The 25,955-nt window shown below is 36.2% G+C and overlaps 1 protein-coding gene across 1 annotated transcript; it reads left to right on the forward strand.

Annotated features, from left to right (window-relative positions):
- The first annotated feature begins 1,710 nt into the window (after window positions 1-1,710).
- Window positions 1,711-4,502, forward strand: LOC131078235 (serine carboxypeptidase-like 31). Its single transcript, XM_058015894.2, has 10 exons — window positions 1,711-1,930; window positions 2,027-2,134; window positions 2,223-2,318; window positions 2,444-2,536; window positions 2,628-2,716; window positions 2,804-3,091; window positions 3,286-3,419; window positions 3,540-3,635; window positions 3,744-3,849; window positions 4,353-4,502. The coding sequence occupies exons 1-10, from the start codon at window positions 1,711-1,713 to the stop codon at window positions 4,500-4,502; spliced, it is 1,380 nt and encodes a 459-aa protein (XP_057871877.2).
- The last annotated feature ends 21,453 nt before the right edge of the window (window positions 4,503-25,955 follow it).

The raw sequence follows: 25,955 nt of genomic DNA on the forward strand, positions 1-25,955 counted from the left end.
TCATAAATAAAAATAGAGCTTATTTATTTAGATAAATAATTTAATTATTAAATAAAGTAATAAGTAAATAAAATTTATAAATAAAATTTAATTGTTTAGCTAAGGGAAGAGCATTCACTTCTTGAACACTTTTTAATTATTAATTTTAAAAAAGTCAAAAAATAAATAATTAAAAGTTCATTAATAAATTTCACATGTACCAATAGTCTCACTCATTTTTTATCATAATTGATCCATTTATGCACCTTTATTGGTACAGTGCACAACTACTTGAACACTTGTGCATAAGTAATGGACATTTGAAGTGCATGATTATTGGGGCATTTAAAGAAGGTATTAGGCAACACTTTGTATTGACTCTTGTGTGCATAACAGATCCCACAACAAAAAAAAAATGTCAAAATCCCGTGTACCGTTTAGAATCTGTAGAGTTAGCTATCTTCCCCTATTAAAATAGATATCTTAAATGTCTTATATATATACCACCCACTATTCTAAAGGCTAGTAGGCCCCCATAGAATTATAGGAATTAAGTGGAAGGGAATCTATAGTTCTCCCACCCACCCCTATTCCAATAGTTTGGAAAGTGCCTAAGCATGTTCTATACATAACACGCTTAGGATTGCAAGTGACCAAATGGAGAATCAATCTCTAAGTGAATTGATCTCAAGATAGGTAGATAGGACCTCCCATCCACCCCTTCAATCTCTAAAATGGAGAATAAATCGAGATAATCGATCTTTATTTTTGGATGGGCGAACTTCTTATAGTGTAGGTGCAGTGCTAGATGAACCTGTTGGGTTATGAACCTTTGACGAATTGAACACACTTGATGAACCACATGCATCTCTTGATTGAACCACCTATGGACAAATCATTCAGTGAATGGATGCACGCCCCCCCATAGATATATAGGCTTAGAGGAAGAAAGTTCAAGTGAGTAGATAGTCAAACTGTCATATATAGATAAGGCCCATCGTGGCCCCAACCCCAACCTCAACCCCAACTATTATAGGTGTAGGCATAGGCTTCAATCAGTCTAGTCCACCCCAACTATGGAGTTGTGCTTTGCTTGCTCGGAGAACATTAGCCCCCCACCTTGCTGCCCCACACACGGTGAGTAGCTCTCTCAACCCTTATCTATCCACCTATAGATAGGGTATGTGTGTGTGAGAGAAATTTTATATAAAAGATATAATGATCCATATCTGATTATCATTATGAAGAGTTAGCTACCTTCCCCTATTAATATATATATATATAATTCTCATTGTAAAGTGTTCAATGTAATAAATAACTCAAAATTTAACAGTTTTTAAATCTTTACTTATGAATATATTTCAAATAAATATTACCAATTTTTTACTTTTCAAAATTCTAATTAAAAGTATTATTGCTTGCTCAAAAAAGCAATCCAGTTATTGGAAGTTAAAAAAAAGGTTATCCAGTCATTGGATGTTAAAAAAAAGCAATCCAGTTGTTTCCACAAATAAGGTTTATAAAAAGAAAGGAAGTAAAAAGGTAAAGTCCAACTCAAACGCCGGCTTTGAGCTACAATCTAGAAACCGTCATATCTCTTACATCTATATAAATGTCGCGGTAAGTACTTGAAAATATGCCAAGATTTAAGCGCAGAAAAGGGAAGTCGAGCTAGGACAAACAATGACTCATTACCTGCCCTTTTGGGTTTTTTTAATTTCATGTATGATTATGATTATCGATGCACAGTGTGTAGGCGGTGAGAAAACATTGAAAAGTGGGAAGAATCCAAATTTGGTGACCCATTTGCCGGGGCAACCTAAAGTAGGGTTTAATCACTATTCAGGTTATGTGACTGTGAATGAAGAAAATGGAAGAGCTCTCTTCTATTGGTTCTTTGAGGCGGCTACTTTCAAAGAGAAAAGGCCTTTGGTCCTATGGCTTAATGGAGGTGGTAGTATGTGGATTTTTTTCTAAACTAAATGTATTAGATGCTCTTATGTGTGAGATTTATTGCAGCAATGTAACAATTGAATTCATTCAACAGGTCCAGGGTGTTCATCTGTGGGTTATGGAGCAACACAAGAGATTGGACCTTTCCTTGTTAATGAAAATGGTGCTGGACTTTCTTTCAATAAGTACTCATGGAACAAAGGTATCTTTTGAGGATTGTTTGCTTATGGATTGAATTGATTACTAATACATGTGCAACGTCACTCACAATTCTATGGTTTGATGATCAGAAGCCAATTTACTGTTTTTGGAGTCTCCAGTGGGGGTGGGATTTTCCTACTCTAATAAATCATCTGACTACAAGATTTTAGGAGATAACATCACTGGTAAGAATCTAAAGTTTTTCTTCGACTTCATAGCTCTTATATAAAATTCATATTTCCATAGAGATTTTATATTGAAATTCCTATATGAAACTAATTTGAAGATTGAAGGTAATTCAATTCCCCAGCTGAGGATTCATATGTTTTCCTCCAAAACTGGTTTGCAATTTACCCCCAGTATAGAACACACGAGTTCTACATTACAGGGGAAAGCTATGCAGGTGTGGTGTCTAATTTATTATTCTATGTACTACCCTAAGTAAACCCATCTCTGTTGTAAATTGATATATTCAATTGTGCTTGTTTTACCAGGGAAATATGTTCCTGAGCTTGCAGAACTCATGTACGATAAAAATAAAATCTCTTCTAAGAGTCATTATATAAATCTCAAAGGTTTCATGGTAAGTAGTGCCATTCCCTGAGTTTAGTTCTAATTTCAAACATTTTCTCATGATTGGAAATGTTAAAGTATACACTGGTGAATTCAGGTGGGCAATCCTGAAACACATGATGCTCATGATTGGCGAGGTCAAATGGACTATGCATGGAGCCATGCAGTTGTATCGGATGAAACCCACAAAATCATCACAGAGAACTGTGATTTTGATTCTGACAATAAATGGGACAACCAAAACTGTACAAATGCAGTAGATGAAGTTTTTGCTCAGTACGATGAGATAGACATGTATAGTCTGTACACTCCTAAATGTATTCACTCAAACACAACAAAACATGCAAGACATGGGGGGGACCAGTTCAAGTATACAAGTAACAAGGTACAATTATAAGTCTCATTTCTGTGGGTATTCATTTTTTCCAATTATGATCCAATAACATAATGAGTGGGGTTCCTTGAAAAACTCTGTGACTTCAATTTCAAAATAATCCAAGCTAAAACTTACATTCTTTTTAGAAGAACATCAAATCTTCATGACTAGTATTGTTACACATTTTTCAATTCATTATGCAGATGATGAGGAGGATATATGATGGATATGATCCTTGTCTTGATGACTATGCCGCAGTGTATTACAACAGATATGATGTTCAGAAAGCTCTTCATGTCATCAATGGCTCACACCTTAGAAATTGGAGCATATGCAAGTAAGATTTTCTCTCAACAGCGGCAACCACATATTATTCTACTCTTTAATGAAAACATTAATTATTTTATAGTTGAAATCATTATCTTAATTAAAATGATGAGACTCTTCAAAAACGCAGCAATGATATCTTCAATGAGTGGACAGAGTCTCGAGCATCTGTATTGCCGGCCTATATTAAGCTTATGGAGGGGGGTCTCCGGATATGGGTTTACAGGTATTTCAATCGTTATAAGTCAAGTCTCTCTCTCTATGTATGTATTTATAAGAAGTGATGTAATGATGCATTATATTTACAATTTTTTACAAATAATGTATTGAGCAGTGGAGACACAGATGGGCGGGTTCCAGTACTATCAACAAGATACAGTCTAAATGCTCTGCAACTTCCCAAAATAGGTCCTTGGCGGCCATGGTATCATCGTGGGCAGGTGAGAAATTAATTCAATTATCACACCTAATTGAAAAACAATTGAATTCATTTAGAAAAATGCAATATTGGGTCAAGGTATCATTTGGTCGGTTAGTAATTAATTCAGTTATCACATCTAATTGGAAAAACAATTGAATCCATTTAGAAAGTTGCAATCTTGTGGTCCATATATCATTTGAGCAGGCGGGTTATTAATTCAACGATCACATCTTATTGAAAAAACAATTTGTCAATTTAGAAAGATGGTGGTCCAGACAGCATCTTGGGCAGGTAGTAATTAGTTCAGTTATTACATCTAATGGAAAAAAACAATTGAATCAGTTTAAAAAGTTACAAATTACAATCTTATGGCTGGGGTATCATCATGGGCAGGTAAGAAGATATAAATTTAACATGACAAATAAGATTGAATATTTTTAAATATGATCTAATAGCTTATAACACTTTTTATAAGCTTTTACTTTCAAAATAAATTAAGAAAATCTTTGTGGATAATTGCAGGCAAGTGGGTGGATTCAAGAATATGAGGGCTTGACATTTGCCACGTTTAGAGGTGCTGGGCATGCAGTGCCACTTTTTAAACGAGGAGAAGCTTTGGCTTTCTTCAGCTCATTTCTTTCAGGGACGGCTCTGCCTAATCAAAGACAGTGACCGGCCTTTGAATTAGTCTATTAATTTTCCTCTTAAAAACATATTCCGTGTACATAAATATAGAAATGGGGATACAGCAGGTGACGGGTGGGAGCATTTTCCAAGGCTGGGTGAATCTGAATATTACTGTTAAGACTTGGCCAGTCATGGCTAAAATATCATATAAGAAGAATGCTTATGTATACAGATCCTCCTATTTGCACCTTAACCATTCATTGCATTTAATGGTTTAATTGAAAGGGCTTATGTGATTTTGGATGACACACATTCCCATGTAATTGGACGACTGAAAAGTTATAACAAAATGTTTATGAATCAAGGTTTAAGAAGGTAGAAATAATAGTATGGGTTAAGATTTTTTAGCCTATTTTTCCTCCCTTCTTAAGTCATAGTATTCTATTTAAACATGACATGTAATAATAGAAGCAATTGAATTTACCAAGGATTCGAAAGTTAATAGTAAAATACCTCTTCTAGAAGGAAAGAAAGAGAGGAAGATTGATCTTTCCTTATCATTGAGTGTTTATAGGGAATTTATTAATATCGATATTTATTTATAATATCTTTTCATCGGGCGATGGGGTCTACAAACTCGGCAATTGCGAAATTGACTTCTGTGAACTTCGGGGCATGCAAACACTGAGTTTGGTTGTCTGCGAGCTGTTCGAGGCAACTGTGGTGACATGGACACCTCAACATCTTTGTGGAGGGGTTAATTCTCCTCCACCCAATTTGAAACTCCTCTCCACTGCTATTTTCTTTCCGTTCTTTTCTTTCCATTTGCAAATTTAATACTGCACTACATTTAATTCGCAACTCCCCCCACCTACCTGGTTGCTCGTGCGACTTAACCTTTGGCTCCCTATGGAGTCAAAATCGGATGGCGATGCCATTAACGACACTAAATCCACAAAGCAGTCTAAACCTGGGCCAAAGAAATCTTTCGCCGAAACCGTCTCCCCGCTTGCAGATGGTGTCAACCTTAACACGTGATTTTCTAAGGCTCCTGGCAATGAGAGATCCGGTGAGGAAGGTAAGTGCCCTAGCACTATCTCGGGCTCCTTCTACGTTTTGCCCAATTTGGAAATGTTGAATCAAATTGCGTCGGAAAAGACTAGGTTAAGTAATACAACCATTTTCTTTGCATGTGTTGATGTCGAGAAATGCCCACCTAGGAAATTTTTAGAGGATTGGTTTCATAACCTCTGGAATTTAAAATTAGGGCTTAAAATATTATTTTGCAAACAAATTCAAAAGGGTCTCTACCTTATTTTCTTTAATTCTCTCAAGGCTCAAAGGGAGGCGCTAAAGCGTCAATACTGGAAAGTTGGAAATACTTCCTTCCATGCCCTAGCTTGGTCTCTAGAGGCGATCGGTGATGAGGTCCTCACACTATCCTCCCCTAGGTGGGTCATCCTTAAGGATGTTCCCCCCTTCCTTTGACATTTTCTTCCACAATTAATGGAACCTTCTGGAAAAACGATCCGTATTGATGAAACGACCCACCTCATCCCTAACCTGGATGCCAGAATCCTTGTATCGATTAAGCTAGGGATTGATATCAGACCATCTTTAACCCTAAATGTCAATGAAGAAGCCTTTGTCTACCCTATTGAAATGCTTGGAGGACTAAATGCATGCTTTCTCTGCAAAAAAGAAGTGCATCTTCGAAAAAATTGCCCAATCATTAATCGCAGAAATCATAAACCCAATCGTAACTCAACTGATGCCTCCACGAACCCTAGAACCAAGATTTCTCAACACTCATCCATCCCGCTCCCTGTTAACAAAGAAGCTGCCATTCCCATCACCAATTCTTCAGAATTAAAACCCATGCACATTGATCACTCGCCCCTTGTCTCTGATCACCCTAGTCTGGCCTCTGACCCATCAATTGGTCCTCCAGAATCGCCCTCTGATTGTTTTCAGTTGGTCACCTCTAGGAAGCGTAGGAGAAACATTAGCAACCTGAATGCCTCGAATCAAAGCCATCCTACTATCCCAATTATCAGCCAAGCTACGGGCATCTGCGATTACCCCCTCCTTACAAATAATACCTCACCCGCTCCCGCTCGAACCCCGGCCAACACTGTGGTTTAAAAAATGGTTAAGAAACTTGAGAACCCTAGTCGAAGTGTTGATGTTGCTAGCACTAGTGTTAACCCTACAAGTGTGATGAACATATCTGAAACCCCCAAGAATTCAGACTTCTCATCACCTCCAGGGCTTACCCCTAAAGTTAACATCACCAACCCTTCGACAGCCTCTATGCTCAAAGAGTTAGAAGATAATCATATTATTGAAGTAATCTATGCCAATAAGGGCCTTGAAGAAATTAGGTCTAGCATAGTACTCCTTGGCTTTTCAGACTCCCAGATGTTTGGGTCCGACATAGGAGGAATTGTAGCAACTAGGAATGAAACATCTTAAGTTATTGAAGATGAGGACGACCTTATAAAAGGATCCTCCTTGACTAAAAAAAAAGGTAGGCCTATGGGCTCCAAGAATAAAAAGAAGTCTGGATATCCTTGCGGTCTCCCTAGTTGAACCTTTTAACCCTCCTCTCTAATGAAATACATCTCTTGGAATATTAGAGGCCTTGAGTCGCCTGATAGGAAGTTTGTCACCAAAAGCTCTCTGAGCCACCACAAGAACATATATTTCCTGATGCTGGAAGAACCTAAATCTGTGGGTTTCCATCTTGACAGCTCACTTGACTTTATCTAGAGAGATGCAACCAAAATTTGCACCAATCACCCGAAAGGAAAGGGAGGAGTTGGCCTTCTTATCTCCCCTAAGTGGGCAAGAAACATTAGGGATAAAGGGATCTCCCCTTGCAATAGAGCAGCCTGGGCCACCCTAGATATTAGGGGCTCTAGCTTTGGCATTTTCTCTATCTACGCACCTAATGACTACAAGGAAAGAGTGTCCCTTTGGATCTGGTTGACTTCCCTCCCAACTATCCTTTGGATAGTGGGTGGAGACTTCAATATGACTGAGCATCAAGATGACAAGGCCGGGGGACTTCCTTTTCAATGGAAAAATGTTGAAAAACCTCACTGGGGCAAACTTAAACAAAAACTCCAGTTATTTGACCCCCTTGAGGGCACTAAAATTGCTTCTTCTAACCTATGGTACACTTGGTGCAACGTTCAACAAGGCTCCAATTGTATTTACTCTAGACTAGACAAATTTTATGTTAACAACGACTTCTTCTCCTTCTCTGCTAACCACTTGGGGAGTGCAGTTGTTGTCCTGCCGGTTACCCTTTCTGACCATTTCCCTATCCTTGCGGTCATTAACACTAGAAATGCTATCCCCATCAGTAGCCCCTCTAGCAAGAAATTTATTCTCAATACCTCCATCCTCAAAGACCAAGATGTTCTAGGTGCCCTTAAGGTGGTCAGGCTCTTCAACCTTCAACCTCAGCCTCCCCAATCCTACACTCTCAGGTGGACAAGGAATGTCTCCTCCTAGCAGAAAGTACTCCAAACCATTGGCCAAAAGAAAGCCAAGGACTCTAGAGCCATAGAAAAAACTCTCATCCATCACCTCCATTCCCTCGAGCAGGATATTCAGACCAACCCCTCCTCCCCCACCTTGGCCAAGCATGTCTCTAAAGCCAGAGACATCCTTAGAAAGCATCAGTAGGTCAAAATCAGGGGAGCCTTCATTAGAGCTCGCAACCACTAGCTCCAATTTGGAGATAAAGGCTCCAAAATATTCTTTAACCCCCTTAAGAAGAAACAAAACAGAGAAAAAATTGATAGAAGAACTGTAGACAACAAGGAACTCTTGGATCTCAATGATATCAAAGAAGCCTTCGAAATGTTCTATAGAACTCTCTTTACCTCAGAAGATAATGAGGCCTCAAAAGAGGCTCGACACAAATGCAGTACCATCATCCCTAAAATGATCTCTGAAGATGATGCTCTCCTCCTCAAAGCCAGGATCTCTATACAATAAATTGCCAATGCCATTAAAGCCCTCAAAGATAATAAGGCCCCAGGCCCTGATGGTCTCCCTGCGGAGTTCTACAAAGACAATCTTGAATGGGTCACGCATGACCTCTATGACATATACAATGAAGCTCTTGACAATGACACCCTGGGGGAATTCATAAATAAAGGTATTGTTAAACTCATCCCCAAAGAAGGAGACAAAGCGCTCATTAAGAACTGGAGGCCAATCACCCTCCTTAACGTCTCCTATAAAATCCTTGCCAAAGCCTTAGCTACCCGCCTTGAAAAGATTCTTCCAAAGTTCATTTGCTCTACCCAAACTGGATTCATTAAAGGTAGGTACATATTGGAAAACCTTGTCACTAGTTGGGAATCCATGGAGTGGGCCAGAACCTCTAACCAAGATGCTACCATGTTCCTTGTGGATTTTGAAAAATCCTATGACAGAGTCGAGTGGGATTTCATCCTCATGATGCTTCGAGCTTTTGGCTTCCCTAACGAGTTCTGTAACTATGTCTTAATTCTCCTCAAAGATGCTTCCGCCATGATTGAAGTTAATGGAACCCTATCCCAGCCTATTCCTCTCTCTAGATCCATAAGGTAGGGCTACCTTCTTGCCCCTGCTTTGTTTGTTATTACCTCAGATGCCCTCTTTTATCTCCTTAGAGATGATAATCTATCTCCTAGAGTCCATGGCATCGTGCTGCTAGATAACTCTGAATTCCTGAATATCCAATTTGCTGACGATACCTCTCTTTTCCTGGAGCTCTCTAGGAAAAACATCAATTCCCTCAACCTAAAAATTTACACCTTTAGTAAAGCCTCTCGAGCTAGGATCTCCAGCTCCAAATCTATTTTACTTGGCTGAAGGATGAACCTCCAGACTAGCTTCAGCAAGACGGGTACTCATGGGGAGGACCCAACATGATTGTCAAGTATCTCGGTATCCCCTTTTCTATTTCCCCCTCTCTTCGAGACATGTGGACTTGGGTTAAGGGGAAAATTGATAAGAAGCTCAATAAGTGGGATAATAAGATCCTCTCCCTAGCAGGTAGGGTTCAAGTATGTCAAAAAATCCTCTCCTCATATAGTATCTACTACTCTTCAGTTTGGATGTTCAACAATTATCAAATTTATGAAATTCAAAAGGCTATAAGACACTTCCTCTGGTCTAATGGTAAAGGCAAAAGAAAGGCCCATGCAGTGAAATGGGGTTGGTGCCACTTAGACAAAAAACTTGGAGGTTTGGGCCTTAAGGATCTTAAAAGCTACAAGGAATCTCCCTTGCCGCCAAATGGATATTTCATGCACTAGATGGGCAAGAACCTTGGAAGATTCTTATCAGAAACAACATTCAAAATGGATTCCCCAAGGCTGCCAAATCATGGAAAGCCCTCCCACTCAGTGATCTACTTGTTGGAAGTTTCTCGGTGTCTGTCCAAGGCACCTGGGTCTTTAAGTCCATCTGGAAAGCCTAGGAGCATGTACGTAGACTTATCTGCAACTCTAGCATTGACTGTGATAACACTATACATGGTGAAAGGTCGATATGGTGGAACCTCCACCATAATTCTAAGCCACTGACCTTAACCCAAGGTTGTTCTGCTAGATTTTGGCATAACAAGGGGATCAAGTATCTTATTGATATCCTAGAAAATGACAACCTCATCACCTGGGAAGAACTTAGTAGTAAATTTAATCTCCCTGCTTCACATAAGCAGACCTACAATATGATTAGGAATGTCTGTAACACCCTCAATCTCCCTAAGAACACTCATGTTGACATCCACAGGTACCTCTCATTCCTTTGGAAGGATGGCTCCCCCCTCCCAAAAATTAAATCCAAAGTTATATACAACTTGCTTAACCAGGACACCTCTGTGATCGACCATGTCAACACCCTATGGAATGTCCATCACAACCCCACCGCTTGGTATAAAACCTTTGAGAACCTGTGGAAATCTCCCATCCCCCCTAAGATCAAGTGTTTCAGATGGAAACTCTTACTGGATAGATTGCCTTTTGGGAATAATATAGCTGCATATGATCTCTATTCTGTCTGCAATAAACCTGAGTCCACTCGACACATCTTCCTTGACTGCCCTTTTGCTAGCGAGATCTGGTTAATGTTTGGAATATCCATTACTGAGCATGTTTTTACTTATGACATAGTTATTAGTTTCATCCATAATCTTAAAAGGGATGCTAACTTAATTTGGCAAATTTTGTCTTTGTTTATCCTTTGGTTTATTTGGAAACTCAGAAATGAGGAAAAGTTCCAAGGTAATGCTAGGGAACTTACTGGTTTTTTTAAAAAACTCACACATTATAAAATTGATGTACAGGTTTTCTTCTTGATGAATGTCAAACAAAACAAGCTCCTATGGTTCCTCAAAGAAGGCCAAGCCACCATGTTTATATACAAGATGCAAGATAGTTATGAATGGGCAAGGCTCGCAGAAAATCAAACTGCCTTCGAGAGTGCAGTTAAGAAGCTAATTAAAGAACTTCAAGATACCAGAGTTGCCCCCTTCAACAGGGTTGACATGTGCATACAAATCATGCAAAGGAAGAAGGTGGTCTAGATGGAAGGACCATAGGGGTGGACCACATGGCTGGAAGACCAGAATGAAATCCTCCTCTAGTTCCTTATGGCAGCAAGCACAACTTTATCTTGGAGCTTTCTTTTAGTGCCTTGTAGATGACACACGTCTAGTTCTTTTTGGTTTCATTGTTGAGGCCCTACCTCCCTTGAACTCATCTGTATAAACATCTTTTTGGTCTCTCGATTTATAATAAAAAAAAATATATTTTCATCAACATTAAATTTAGATAGTAGGCATTTTTAAAAACGTTCATGATTAAAATCTTTTCAAGTCATGATATGAGAATTGTATTATCCACTATATTTATTAATTTATCTTCAAACATTCTCTTATTAATTAAATAAATTATTCAATTTATTTTAATTAATTCATTAAACCAAATTCACAATCAATTAAATGAATAAATCCTAATTATTCAATTTAATCCACTTTCTTCTTTTAAATAAATTAAATAAAATATTTATTTAAATCATTAAATCCCCCCCACTTGCATTCTCCTAAAAATGCAACTTGCACATATTTTTTGAAATAAATAAACTTTATTTTAATAAAAATCTATTTTTTCCTCACCCACCAAACCCACTTGCAATCCTAAACCCATTCTAGATTCTTCTAACCCCTTCCTAATTAGCATAATCCATCCCTTGAATATTGTCATATTCCTAAGCAACTTGGAGTCACTTCTCAAAGACTCCAAAGTCTTTAAAAAGCATTTAATGCTTTATGTGTCCAACAAGCTAGCCTCTAAAGTCTTCCAAACCACTTATGGCTCTTACATGACCATTAATGGTAAACTCAACTCATCCACGTGGTTAGGGACTTTGACCCCTAACTTAACCCTCATGTAACCCATGTGTCTCCTCAATAATTTATTTCTTTGACCATGGTTATCCTTACTAACTCTTGCACAAGAGTTTATCCATTGGATAAAAGCATTACTCTTTAAATAATGAATTTATTCATTCAAATCAATATTAACCTTACCTCCCAAGTTAACCCTTAGGTCATGTCAAGCATTTAATGCTTCTTCCCTCTCCTCTCAACCCATCTCATGTTGACACTTGTCATCTTGGGATTGGGTTGAAAGCCCTCACATGGATCTTAAACCCTTCAATCCTGACCCTTGTTGAGATTAATCAATCTCAACCATGCATTGCTCCATCTTTCCTGTAAATAGAGCTCATATTCCTCATTTTCAAATCCTAAAAGCATTTATCATTCTTAGCCTTAATCCTTAAAACTTGTATGCATTTACATTATAGCCAATTTTAGAGAAGAGAATTTAGCATAAATCATCAATATATTGTTATTTTGGATTAAAATAAATCATTTTCATTCCATATCATCTAATATTAGTCTTTTGTTTACACTTGCATTGCATAAGTAAATCATTTTTCATCTTGAAGCTCCATAAGGCATCCATAGTGCAAAAAGCTGCTGAGAGCTACAGTTATTTGGAACTTGGAGAGGAGAGGAACAAGGGAGGAAGAGCTACAAGTATGGTGAAAGGCATTTGGAGATGCCTTCTTGCATTTATTTTCATAGTTAAATGCTTCATTATGTTTTTAGTGTCTCTCTTGGTATGCCTGCTTAGATTAGTCTTTGGTTGAATAACACTAACATTTCTCTTTGTTTCTTATGCTTCTTACGTGTTATATGACTACAGGTTTTTGTCTAACATCTCCCATTTTGTAGAGCATCATTTTGTGAACCCGACGTGAATCGAAGAGCAACCTTCTTAAACTACTAATTTTTTAATTGTTTTAATTCACACACAGGTCGCGCTTCAGTGCTTTTGTTCATGCTTTAGCGCTATTGCAATTTGGTCTTTTAGCTCTATTGTTTCCCCAATAGCGCTATTGTCCCAAAATTAGCACTTTTATAGTATAGCGCTTTTGACCCTTAAGTAGTGCTTTTGTTCCAATATTAGCGTTTTTGGCTCTCTATGTAATAATTTAGTTTAGCGCTTTTGTACTTTCTATTATGCTCTTATGTTAAATAGCACTTCTATTCTCACACAGAGTAGCGCTATTGTAACAGAGCATTGTAAAAAATGTCTTGTAACCGAAAAATCAAAAGTTTTCAGGCTTGTAGAGGCCCACCATGTATGAGATTTTACTGACTTTTTGTTTCTTGTGTAGGTTTGAACTAACCCATTTTATTTCTTAAGATTTTAGAAATTCACTTTTCTTTTTTTATTGCAAGTTAAATCATTTTGGAACACTTCATTTGGTGCTTTAAAACTCACAACAAACTTTGATTTTCTTGCAAGTTAGGGGACTAAAATTTTATTTTGGTGTTTAAAACTCAACAAAACAAATTTTGATTTTCTTGCATCAACTCAAGCTAAAATTCATAATCCACACTTTTTTTTGGGCAAATAAAAAGGACAATCAACTTGTTTTGTTTTTCAAAGCGATTTACTTCAAGCAAACGTGCTTTTCATTCAGTTGACCAGTATTTCATTTTCCTAGTTTACTCAACCTATTGCCTTTGAAGGATAAAAAGAACACGACTGTTGCAACAACATCTCCAAATAGTTAGATCACCATTGCAATGATAAGTTAAAAAGAACAAGTGTCTTTTGTGTTTTACACACTTGTGCAAAAAATTTGTCGACTGGTCCTACTTCTAACACACACTATCCTCTTCCTTGGCTTTTGTGGTCCTAGGTGCAAGAGAAAAATGTTAGCAACACTCAAAGTTTATCTTTTTTATAGAGGCCTGCCAAGAGACACATCACTCTTGGGAACAACCTCGCATGGTAAATCCTTTGAGCCGCTATAGAAATTAGGTGTGAGTGAAAGTTGTAGCCTTGGGTATAGTTGTTCCTACAGTGTAACTTGCCGAAAAGACAAATGGGCCCCACCACAAGTTACAAGGCTCTTAAGTGAGTCACTGCAGAATGAAGTTATGTCCAAAAATATCAAAAATTACTAAACACCTTTATGTAGTAGCCCACTCGTTCTATTGATTGAGGATATTTGCGATAAATTCAGTGCAAGAGCATAGAAGGTTTTGCTCCCAAGATACATATTTCCTTGAGTAGAAACATATCTTTTTGAAAGGTTACTTGTAGCCTGATAAAATTGGTGACTCCCCCATCATAGGGATCATCTATTTGTTGTACTCGTGCAAGACTTAGTATATCACATCCTTACCTACCATGGTGGGATTCATAAGGTATGTAGTACCAAAGTTGAAGAAATATCAAGATGTGGGCTGAAATGATCACAACTGGCCATTTGACCTTAGGGATAAAGTGTGTTTGAAGTGACTTCGTTTTGTGTCAAGACCAGTGATAAACTGAGCCGACTTAAGGTTTTTTGGAAAAACATACTCAAAAACATTTGGAAGGAAAGGGTCATAAAAGTCCAAAGATTGGGTTGATCTAGACCCATACTTACTTGTGCCTTTTGAGGCAACATTCTTGTGTTTGTGTTCTTTCTTTGTTTTCTTGTCAAATAAAAATAAAAAATCAGTTCCAAAAACAATTATTCATCCAACACAAACATTTTCAAAAACCAAAGATCAAAAATAAAGTGCAAAAACAAAGTATCAAACTATATGACTATTCTTCACATCTTGAGAAAGAAGAATCTTCATCAACATATCAACTTGAAGAAAAGGCCACTGAACTCAAAGAGTTTTGTCAAAAGAAGGAAATTCTTCTATCTTAATAGACAAATCTTTGCCTCACATAGAACCTTCTTACATCACATGCATCTATATCTTCAAGGAAAATCAAACGAGTTTGATCAAGAGTCATTAAACCACAATGCTTTTACTCAATATAAAGCTTTGAGCTATCATCAAAACAAAGGAGGTAAAATCCATCCTACCTTCTTTCCAGACATTTGCATCATATATAACTCAGCTAGGGAAGAGCCACCAACCCCCAAAAGAGGAGAGGAAGAGTTTGTTCCTTTTGTGACATAGAGTTTCTATTAAAGTTAACATTTCATCCATTATCACATTCACACCTCATCAAATCCATTCCAACTCTCAAAACATCAAGAGGCTTTTGTCCTAAGTTCTATTTCAATATTGCTTGAATCAAGCACAATACATCACTTTTTAGAGTGTCTCTACATCTAGGATAAACTCATCCTAAGAGGCATTTCTACGTAGGTTAAAACTAGTCTATGAGTGAATCCTCTCATTACTAGGTAGTTGAGTCTGTAACACATCTCAGATCTCTCTAAACCTTATCATATCAAACATTGTCAACCAAACACAACAAGCAATTTAAGGAAAGGACTTTGGTGACATCTACCTTTAGTGTTAAAGATTCATATGCAAAACACTTCAACAAACATTAATCTTTCATTCCATCACCAACTCATCATCATTTTCACAAAACTTCAACAAAAACTTGTAAACCAAATGGCTCAAACCAGATCAAGGTCTAGACAACCAGAAATCTAAGAGGAAGAGGAGGAAAATCTCAATGAATTCCAAAAAGCGCTTGGAGGAAATGCAAATGATGAAAATCCAAGTACTCCTACTCCTGCAACAATAGAAAGGGCACAACACAACCCTCTCTTTAATCGACTTTTTGACGAAATACTCAGGAGCAACGCTTATGCTCACTTTTTAAGAATTGCCCAAGAGGGAGCCAAACTACCCTCTGATTTTGATATTGCACAACTAAGACAAGCATCAGAGCACCAAAGTCGCAATGAGGATGAAAGAGGTCGAGATCACATCAGATACAACCTTCATCAAGGAAATCCCCCACCTCCTCCTCCTCCAAATGGCATAGACATGTTGCGGCAACAAGTCGAGAATTTAGCCCAACAACTCCATAGTGGTGTGAAAACAAACCAGTTTTCACTGAATGATATTTGTCCCATGTGGGTGAGTAGAGTTAACCATTAATGGTCATGTAAGAGCCATCTCTCCACATTGTAGGCTATCCTACCAATGAGGAATCATGTCATAAACACATTTGGCAAGGGCTCTGCGTCATCCTCCCAGGGCTCACACTCAATATACAACCTCCAGATCACCGTATCTAAATCGTCTAGTGCCCACCGCCACCATTCTAACTTCCCGAGGTGGGGTTGACTCATCATACCAACATACATATATACATAGGGCTGGTCTATTGTCCTAAATCTCATACTCACCAGTCAAGTCACAGGAAGGTGCTCCCACACCCAAATATGAAGAAGAGTGATCCCCACTCCCAATGAGCTCACCTCTCGATATACTACCTCATGTAGCTCCCGATATAAGTGCGATAGCATGCATGGTCCCCATGCAAAGCAGGTCCCCTCTGTCATCATGTGCTCTATAACCTAGCCCCAACCAATGACCAGTCCATGCGATCGCCGATCCAGGCATAGAAGTCCCCCAACAATACCTGACAACACAGATGGTAGTGGCTCATACAAAGAAGCTATATCCTCCCATGATATCGAGCCATCGTGAATAAATACATCCTCATCAAAAAATCTCTACACAACTGTTGTCCCCCAAGCTCAATTATACGTCACCAGCTCTCTTTGAATGGGAATGTGTAGGATGCGCCATACATCCTCTAGTGTAACCATCATCTCCCTGCAATACGTGAAATGTACATGTCTCACTATGCCACCGCTCTGCCAATGTTGTAATCAAACTACGATTCGTTTGAATCATGGGCATATACATAACATCGTACAGGCCTATCGCTGCAATGAAATTAACCTCAACCTTTGTCAATCGATCATGCAACACCTGTGTGGCTGGATGCCTCTCTCACATCTGTAAGACACGAATAGCCTCCTACATATGTGCATCAACCATCATCATCAGTTGTTTTGTTTCAAACTTTCTCAAGTTTAAACCTAGACTATAAACAGATACTTTGATCCAGTATCTTCGGGTCTCAACAGGTAAGCAATCATGTCACACCTAGACTACAATAGGCATTTATCCTAATGACCTAACTCTCAATAGGGCTGCTATGGTTCAAAACAACTCACATCTCCATTCATCCATCATTAGCATTAAGAGATTCTCTTTCAACACACTGGGGAATCTATTTTTCCTAACAATAGTGCTACTCTACCAACAATAGCGCTAATATACTGACAACTGCACTAAACCAACTACACAATAGCACTAAACCAACAATAGCACTATAACAACTATACAATAGCGCCACATAAAAACAAAAGTGCTACAAGCCATGCTCAATAGCAATAAACATACAAAAGCACTAAATCAACTATGCAATAGCGCTATACTTTGCAAATGCTCTAAAACCACTATGCAATAGCGCTATAGTGGCACAATAGCACTAATTAAATTGACAACAATGCCAAAACACAGTTTTAGCGCTATTGTTTTGATTCAACTTGGACCAAGCAAAAAACATATAAAAAATGCATGAAAATAAAAAATTTAAATTTACATACCACTGGTCCGTAGTCATTTGGCCGTTGGAATTGATGAACTCACTCTAGCTGATGATCTGCTACTGGTACCAACATCCTGACAGTTGCTAGCTCTTTCAAAAAGGTCACTCTCAGAGCTCTGAAATCACTATGGAGATGAATGCAAATGACCCTATTTTCACTCTTCCCCTCATATATACCCTTCGTCGTACCCTTAATTTTACCCCGTTCACCACCATGGTCCCCATGAACTTCCAGAGCCTCCCATTTCTCCATTTTATCTCTGATTTCTTCTATTTTTTTACCAGTATTGTTAAATTCTTCTCTTCTACCACCCTGCCAATTTTCATTCCTTTTCGAGAGATCACCTGATTTTTTCAAAATTTTTGGCCCATCTCTCGAGGGGACATACCACCCATTAAATTAACATTTTATGGGGCATATTTCTTCACATCTATTCTTCTTTCTTTGAAACGACGCGATAAACTGCACCATCTCAAAGAGGGGCAAATGTAGTCACCTAAATCTGTCCAGTTTAATTAAATGAATATGTGTTATTTATTAGATTAAAAGTCCACTAGCCACCAGTTAATTAAATTAACATCTAATTAATTCATCCTCAAATATTCTCCTATTAATTAAATAAATTATTCAATTTATTTTAATTAATTCATTAAACTAAATTCATAATCAATTCAATGAATAAATCTTCTTTATTTCATTTAATCCCTTTTCTTCTTTTAAATAAATTAAATAAAATATTTATTTAAATCATTAAATCCCAAACCCACTTGCATTCTCCTAAAAATGCAACTTGCACCTATTTGTTGAACTAACTGAATTTTATTTTAATAAAAAAACTTATTTTCCCTCACCCACCAAACCCACTTGCAATCCCAAACCCCGTCTAGATTCTTCTAACCTCTTCGTAATTAGCCTAATCCATCCCCTAAATATTGTCACATTCCTAAGACACTTGGTGTCACTTCTCAAAGACTCCAAAGTCTTTGAAAAACATTTAATGTTTTTTGTGTCCAACAAGCTAACCTCTAAAGTCTTCCAAACCACTTATGGCTCTTACATGGCCATTAATGGTTAACTCAACTCACCCACATGGTTAGAGATTTTGCCCCTAACTTAACCCTCATGTAACCCAGGTGTCTCCTCAAGCATTTATTGCTTTGACCATGGTTATCCTCACCAACTCTTGCACAAGAGTTTGTCCATTGGATAAAAGCATTATTCTTTGAATAATGAATTTATTCATTCAACTCAACATTAACCTTACCTCCCAAGTTAACCCTCAAGTCATGTCAAGCATTTAATGCTTCTTCCCTCTCCTCTCAATCCATCTCATGTTGACACTTTTCATCCTGGGATTGGGTTGAAAGACCTCACATGGATTGAATATAATTCAATCATAACCCTTGTTGAGATTACTCAATCTCAACCATCCATTGCTCCATTTTTCCTATAAATAGAGCTCACATTCCTCATTTTCAAATCCTCAAGCATTCTCAAGTATTTAGCATTCTTAGCTTTGATCCTGAAAACTTGTATGCATTTACATTATAGACAATTTTAGAGAAGAGCATTTAGCATAAATCATCAATATATTGTTATTTTGGATTAAAATAAATCATTTTCATTCCATATCATCTAATATTATCTTTTTGTTTACATTTGCATTGCATAAGTAAATCATTTTTCATCTTGAACCTCCATAAGGCATCCATATTACAAAAAGCTACTGAGAGCTACACTTATTTGGAACTTGGAGAGGAGAGGAACAAGGGAGGAGGAGCTACAAGCATGGTGGAAGGCATTTGGAGATGCCTTCTTGCGTTTATTTTCATAGTTAAATGTTTCATTATGTTTTTAGTGTCTCTCTTGGTATGCCTATTTAGATTAGTCTTTGGTTGAATAACACTAACATTTATTTTTGTTTCTTGTGCTTCTTATGTGTTATACGAGAATAGGTTTTTGTCTAACATCTCCCATTTTGTAGAGCATCAATATATATTATATATTATATATTTATATATTATATGTATATACACATATTATATATACAATATCATATTATACACACACCCCAAATTTAAACAAACATACCGCATACACGCTATTTATAGTAAAAATAGCGCATACACCCTTTTGACTGTTTAGCCTTGGAAATAGGCCTAGATGACAAAGCTACGGTTTGAAAGTTTGATTTCCCTCCATTTCCCTCCTTTTTGACATGTTTTATTTTATCAACTTGGTTTCTCGACTTTGTCATCATCAAGTGGGTATTTCTAAAATTGCTACCATATTTTCACCCATCTTCTGAGCTTTCTAACCATATAATTTTTTTAAAATTTTAACAACAATAACATATTATTATTGAATTTCTTTTACTAGTGTCTCCATAGTTCTTACAGACATACATGCACCATTTTTTTAATAAATTTTGATATACTTATCAAAATTTAAAACACTTTATATATTATTGTGGTGCACTTGATTCTTTACAATTTAAAAAAAAAGAAATTTGTATTTTCGATTTTTTAAGTGCAACTTATGCTTCGCGCACGAACATGTACCTAATTTTCAGGATGTGCTTGATTGGAAAAATCATTAAAAAACAATACTCAACAAAAAATTAAAAATAAATACACATCTTCTAGTTCTCACTCTTAACTATCTTTTTACCAGAGGATTTGTCAAAATAATAAATCTAACTATGACTTTTTTTATGCGCACGTCAGACACTATGTTACATTTTTCCTTAAAAAATCAAGGTCTATTTTTTGTGCACGAAGGATTTGACCCCCTTAATCTTATCCAATTTTGAAAAAGTTTTAGTAGTTTGGAAACTATATTTAGAGTAATATAATATTTGTTCTTTGATTATCTTCATATCTTGAGTGGATGACTTTCAAATTTTTCCTCCAAGTTCAGGTTCACCTGATTTCAGAAAAAAAGTGTCCACTTATACCCCCTTTTTTACCATCATCTTTGTGCACTTACCCTAGTAGGAGTTTGTGGGCTTGTTTGCAGAGAAGAAAGGGTTACATTATCTTCATCATGAGGGACATAAGGGCTTTGAGCTATCGTAGGACGTACCAACCCACTAGGTTGAGAGACAATATGGTCATAAGGAGTTTTATGGGCATGAAGAAGAGAAGATGGTTCACGTGCCTCCATTTCATCTTTTCTTCTTAAAGAACTATGGGTAGCTCTAGTAACCATAGGTGTATCTATTTCTACTTTTTTCTTTTTATCCTTTGGGCCCTCCTCTAACATGTCTATTTCTTTCTACCCTCTTTTTGTTTTTTCCCTAGAAGATTCCCCTTTTTCTATCAATCTTCTCATAATGGGTCCCTTATTACCCTTCTGAATTGGAGAAGACAATAATTCCAACCATTTTTATCTTCCAGATTATTTCTTAAGAAAATTATTTTTAACAATCAAGTGCATCAACCCAGGATATTTTACATGACCCTCAAAAAGTTTAACCTTAGCTATCATTGTTGTTAACCGAAAAAACAGAAAGGAAGGAAGATTTACTCAAGCCTGGGGGCGAGTATTAGCATACCTTAAGTGAATAAGAGGCCTCATTGTTGGTCCCAATATAGTGCTATACTGACCCTCACATGTGAAAAATTTCATTAGCCACGACAGAACTGTTTTCCAGGGCTCTTCCAAACAGCTTCTACTTACACCTTTCACACTACCCTTATGTATCTACAATTCAGGTCTAGGCTCATCCCCTTCATGGAAGAGGTTAACCACTTCTTCAAAATTTATATGACCTTTGTTTATGGCTTCACATTCCAAAGGAATCCTAGAAACCCTAATTATGACCTGCGAAGTTACTTCAATTATTTATCCACATACCCTTGTAACAATAACATGGAAATTTGAGATAAATTATGTTGTTATTCTGGGGTGAGATCCTTCATATTTCTTGATAAATTCAAGACAACGCACTCAAGCTAATAGTTCCTCTGTTTGTGGGTTAAGAATTTTTTTTTTTTGGCTCTGTTATCTTTTTGTTTCCCATTAATTCTAAAATCTTATGCACCTTGAACCCAACCTTAACTGCTAAAATGATGAACACTTGAGAAAATTTTACACTCTTCATAGCTTTTAGCTTCTAAAAAATGAAATGCAAATAGAACAGTCTAGCATTTCAAAAATAAGAATTAATCACATAAATTGACCATTAATGCACACACATTTCTTCATTCATTTCCACATTGCCGCTATTTGATGAATTCGTGGTGATTTTCAAGAGTGTACTTCAAATAAGTTGAATCATTACTTTTTGATTTTGATTTGACAAATGACATCAATTGAGTTTATCCATTATGTCCCTAGTTAATATTTTAACTTTTCATTAAATCAACAAATAATAGTTGGCAAATACTTAATGCAACATACTTAATTTGCCCCTACTTTAATATTTACAAAATTAATAAGACAATATTTCAAAATAATAACTATAATGGATTTTACCTTTAAATGATTTTAATGTTTGCAGGTCAGGAGAGATGATGCATATCTTATCACATGCTATGAAAATAAAACAACATAATGATTAGGAGTCGTTTAGAGTACTGATATCACTTCATTAGTATGAAACCAATGATCAAATCAGGAGTTAATCTAGGCTAATTCTCCTCTAACCTTTCAAACATTAAATGAAGTGACAAGATCCATCATCAGGAACAAGGAAGGAATTGCTTCAATGAAAGGCTTATCCTGGAATCTTGTTAATCATCATGTTTTGTCAGGATCCATTAGGAGTTGATCAGGAAAAAGCCACCATTTTTGGTTTTCAACTTTTTCCATGGGTATGAATCACCATTTTTGGTTTTAAATTCACCCTTGAAGTTGACCGCCATTTCTAGTTTTCAATCTTCCCTCTTTTTTTTTGGAAGATAAACCACCTTTTTAGGTTTTCAATCTATCTCCATTATTCAGTCTTTGTTTGGGTCATGCATTACTAGATTGTGATATAACTTGAGACAATGGCCATTAGCCAACATCTCTTTTTTATCTCCATCAATAGGAATCAATTGGACTACACCATTATCATAAACTTGACTAATTTCATAAGGTCCCAACCATCTTGTATGAATTTTTCCTTTAAATTCCTGGAACCTTGAGTCAAATAATAGTGCCCAATATCCCTTCTTGATATTTATAATTACAATATGCTCGTCATGTCATAGTTTCATCTTCTTCTAAATCAATTCTGTATATTGTAGTATCTATGTTCTCATCTCATCTAGTCAATTCAACTGCAAAATTCTGGTCTTCTTTTCTTCTGAAAGATTAATCTCGACTTCCCATATTGTCCTTAATGTTTTTAACTCAAACTCAATCACCATGACATGTGTTTTTCCATTTACCAATTCATATGGAGAAAATCTCGTAGTTGTTTTCCAAGTGGTGTTGTAAGCCCAAATTGCTTCATCCAACCTATCTGACCAATTTGATTTCCTCAATGAAACTATTTTTATGATTATATTTTCCAACTATCCATTGGTAACCTCCACCTGACCATTAGCTTGTGGATGATAGGGTGAATATTTTCTATGTGTCATCTTATATATGTGAATAAATACTTCCATCATAGAAGACATGAATTGTGGCCCTTGATCATATACTATCTCTTACGGAGCACCAAACCTCTGAAGAATGTGTTTGTATAGAAAATCAACAACCTTCTCTTCCCTAACTATTGGAAGTGCTTTCACCTAGGCCTATTTTGTTACATAATTTGTACCAAACATAATATAATGATATCCTCTTGAAGGGGATCTATGGATAACACAAAATCAATACCTAACTTCTCAAAAGGTTCAAGAACTATTTGCAGTTGAAGTGACATCTCCATTGTTGTTGTTGGTCTTCCCATGCACTAGCACTGATCACAATGCTTCACATAAAATGAAATGTCTTTGGTCATAGAAGGCCAAAAGTATCTTTCTCCCAATAATTTATGAACAGTTCTGATCACAGAGTAGTGTCCTTCTTCTAGTTAAGAAAGGCATCAATGTATGATGTCTAGACATCAATTTCCTGCACACACCTACGAAGAATATGATCAGGACATATTTTAAATAACAATCCATCAATCCATTGGAATCTATAAATTAGTGTTTTGTAGAATTTTGTCTATAGATTCTAAATATATTTTTTTTCAAATTTTTTTGAAGATTTGTTTCAATGTTTTTTCGACTCCTTCAAAAAGTAGTTTTTTACAACAAACTACATTTTTTCAGAGTGATGTGCCTCCCAAAATGCAATTTTTTCTCTATAAATGATAAAAACTTGTGTATTTTGAATTTTTGGTTTGTAACATCAATATCTAGAGCTTGTTGTTGGTTTGATCATGATATGTTGAATATTTTCATTTTATTAAGTTTTCAAGTCCGGCTAGTCATAATTAAGACATAGGCTTAAGTTTGAAAACATAACTTGTTCTATATAATCGAAATTAAATTTTAATTTTTTTGTTAGAAAGAAGACATCAATACCTGGGGCATATAGATATTTTTCAGATTTTTTTTTAATTAGTTTCTTATTTGCGTTGAATAGAGTACATGTTTGGTGAAAAACCAATATTCCATAAAATTAGAAAAAAAAAGAACATAATAAATTCACAATGTAAAAATTATACTCATTGGAAATCTTGCTCTGAGCACTACCATATTATATTTTTGGGTTATCAAGATTATTTTATTTGTGCCTTGAATCAGAGGTCTGAAGGCAAAAATTTCTCAGAACTCTAAAAAATATGGGGAGAGACCTCTAATAAGCAGGTTCAAACAAACACTGGTTCGAGCGAAGGGGGGTCCGATTGAACCCTAAGGGGTTCGATCAGACCCCCTTCGCTCGAACCCCCTAGGAAAAATTATGATGCGTACTTTCATGTAATGACTAGGTTCGAACGAACCCGACCTTTTGTAACTGTTGGCATTCGTTCGAACCCTAGCCAACCCAATGTTTTTTTTTTTACATTTTAGTAGTCATATAAATATACATAATTTTTTTTTTTTTTACACAGATGATTAAAACAATTTGCTTTTTTGGATGAAAGAAGACATTTGAAAATTATTTTGAGGGCAATAATTTGAAGATATTTGAAGGTTATTTTAAAAGAATGGAGAACAAGAAGAGAAGGCAAAATAAGACTTCAAGGAATTATTCTCCCGAAATGGAACAAAGATATCGAGAACAAAGAAGGCAAAGATATCATGATGCAAGTATGTTTTTTTTTTTATTTCTATTTAATTTTATATGTATTACATACCAAAAATTGTGTTTATTTGTCAGTATTAGTTAAATATTTTTGTCTAATATTTTTATGAAAATTATTTTAAATAATATTAATTAAATTAAATTAATTAAATTTATATAATAATTCTATCTTAATTAATTCTAAATGATGTTATTTTTATTAAATTAATTGGAAATAGTAGGATTAAAAATAATCTCATTTTAATTAAAAATAATTATGCTTTAATTTGAAATAATATGTGTGTTTGCAAATTTCAAATTCCATTAACTTGCTTGTTGTGTAATTGATATTTTCTCTCCCCCCTTAAGTCCATTTATAATAGATCATGGTTTTAATTTAAAATTTAGATCTTTAGGACCCCTCCCTTTCTCAATTATTATTTATAATTTATAATTTAATTTAGATAGTCCATAAATATATAATTTAATTTAGATTTTGAAACCATGTGTCTTTATAGTTTAGCAAACACTTCAATTGGTGATCTAAAATTAACAAACTTGTCTGTTGTGTCTTTAGCAATAGGCTCTTTTTGTTTTATCCTTAGAAAGGGGCCTACCTCCGTAGTAGCCCTTAAGGCTCGGTGAGAGGGAACGACCCAAAGTGGTAACAAGCTAAAGTCAATCTCTTCCAAGCCACTATAAATAAATGTGTTTGTGATGAAAGTTGCAAGCAACGGGTGTTACATGTTTCTATAACGATGTTATGACTCCCCATAAACCCTATAGAGCACAACCTCTATAGGCTGGAGGCCTTCCATTTAAAGGAGTGTAAAACGTTGCTGATTATAGCCACCCAAAAGGATGCCCTTACTAGACACCTTTTGTGTTAGAAGCCAAAAACTTTCTAGTTGTTCGCATAGGAGGTCGAACCTCTGAAACAACCCACATTCTTACGGTTATTACTAGAGATACAAAGTTTGCCACGGGGATTTTTCGTGGGGACTAGTGCTTGGCTGTCCTAGAGAAGTGAGTGTCATGGAGGGGAGCCAGTGGGGTCAAGCACCTAAGTCTTAAGGGGAGTCAAGTATATTAATATGAAATGTTTTTGCATATGTGGTCATATTAAGTAATGATGGGGCCTATTATGTGATTATAACCTCTTAAATATGAAATAAATTTAGAACCTATTGTGTCATAATAGGTTCTATTTATATGACTGGACGTATGCAAAAACATTTCATATTATACTCAAGAGTCCCCAAG

Source organism: Cryptomeria japonica, chromosome 7 (genome assembly GCF_030272615.1).
Source record: "Cryptomeria japonica chromosome 7, Sugi_1.0, whole genome shotgun sequence".
NCBI classification, from domain to species: domain Eukaryota; kingdom Viridiplantae; phylum Streptophyta; class Pinopsida; order Cupressales; family Cupressaceae; genus Cryptomeria; species Cryptomeria japonica.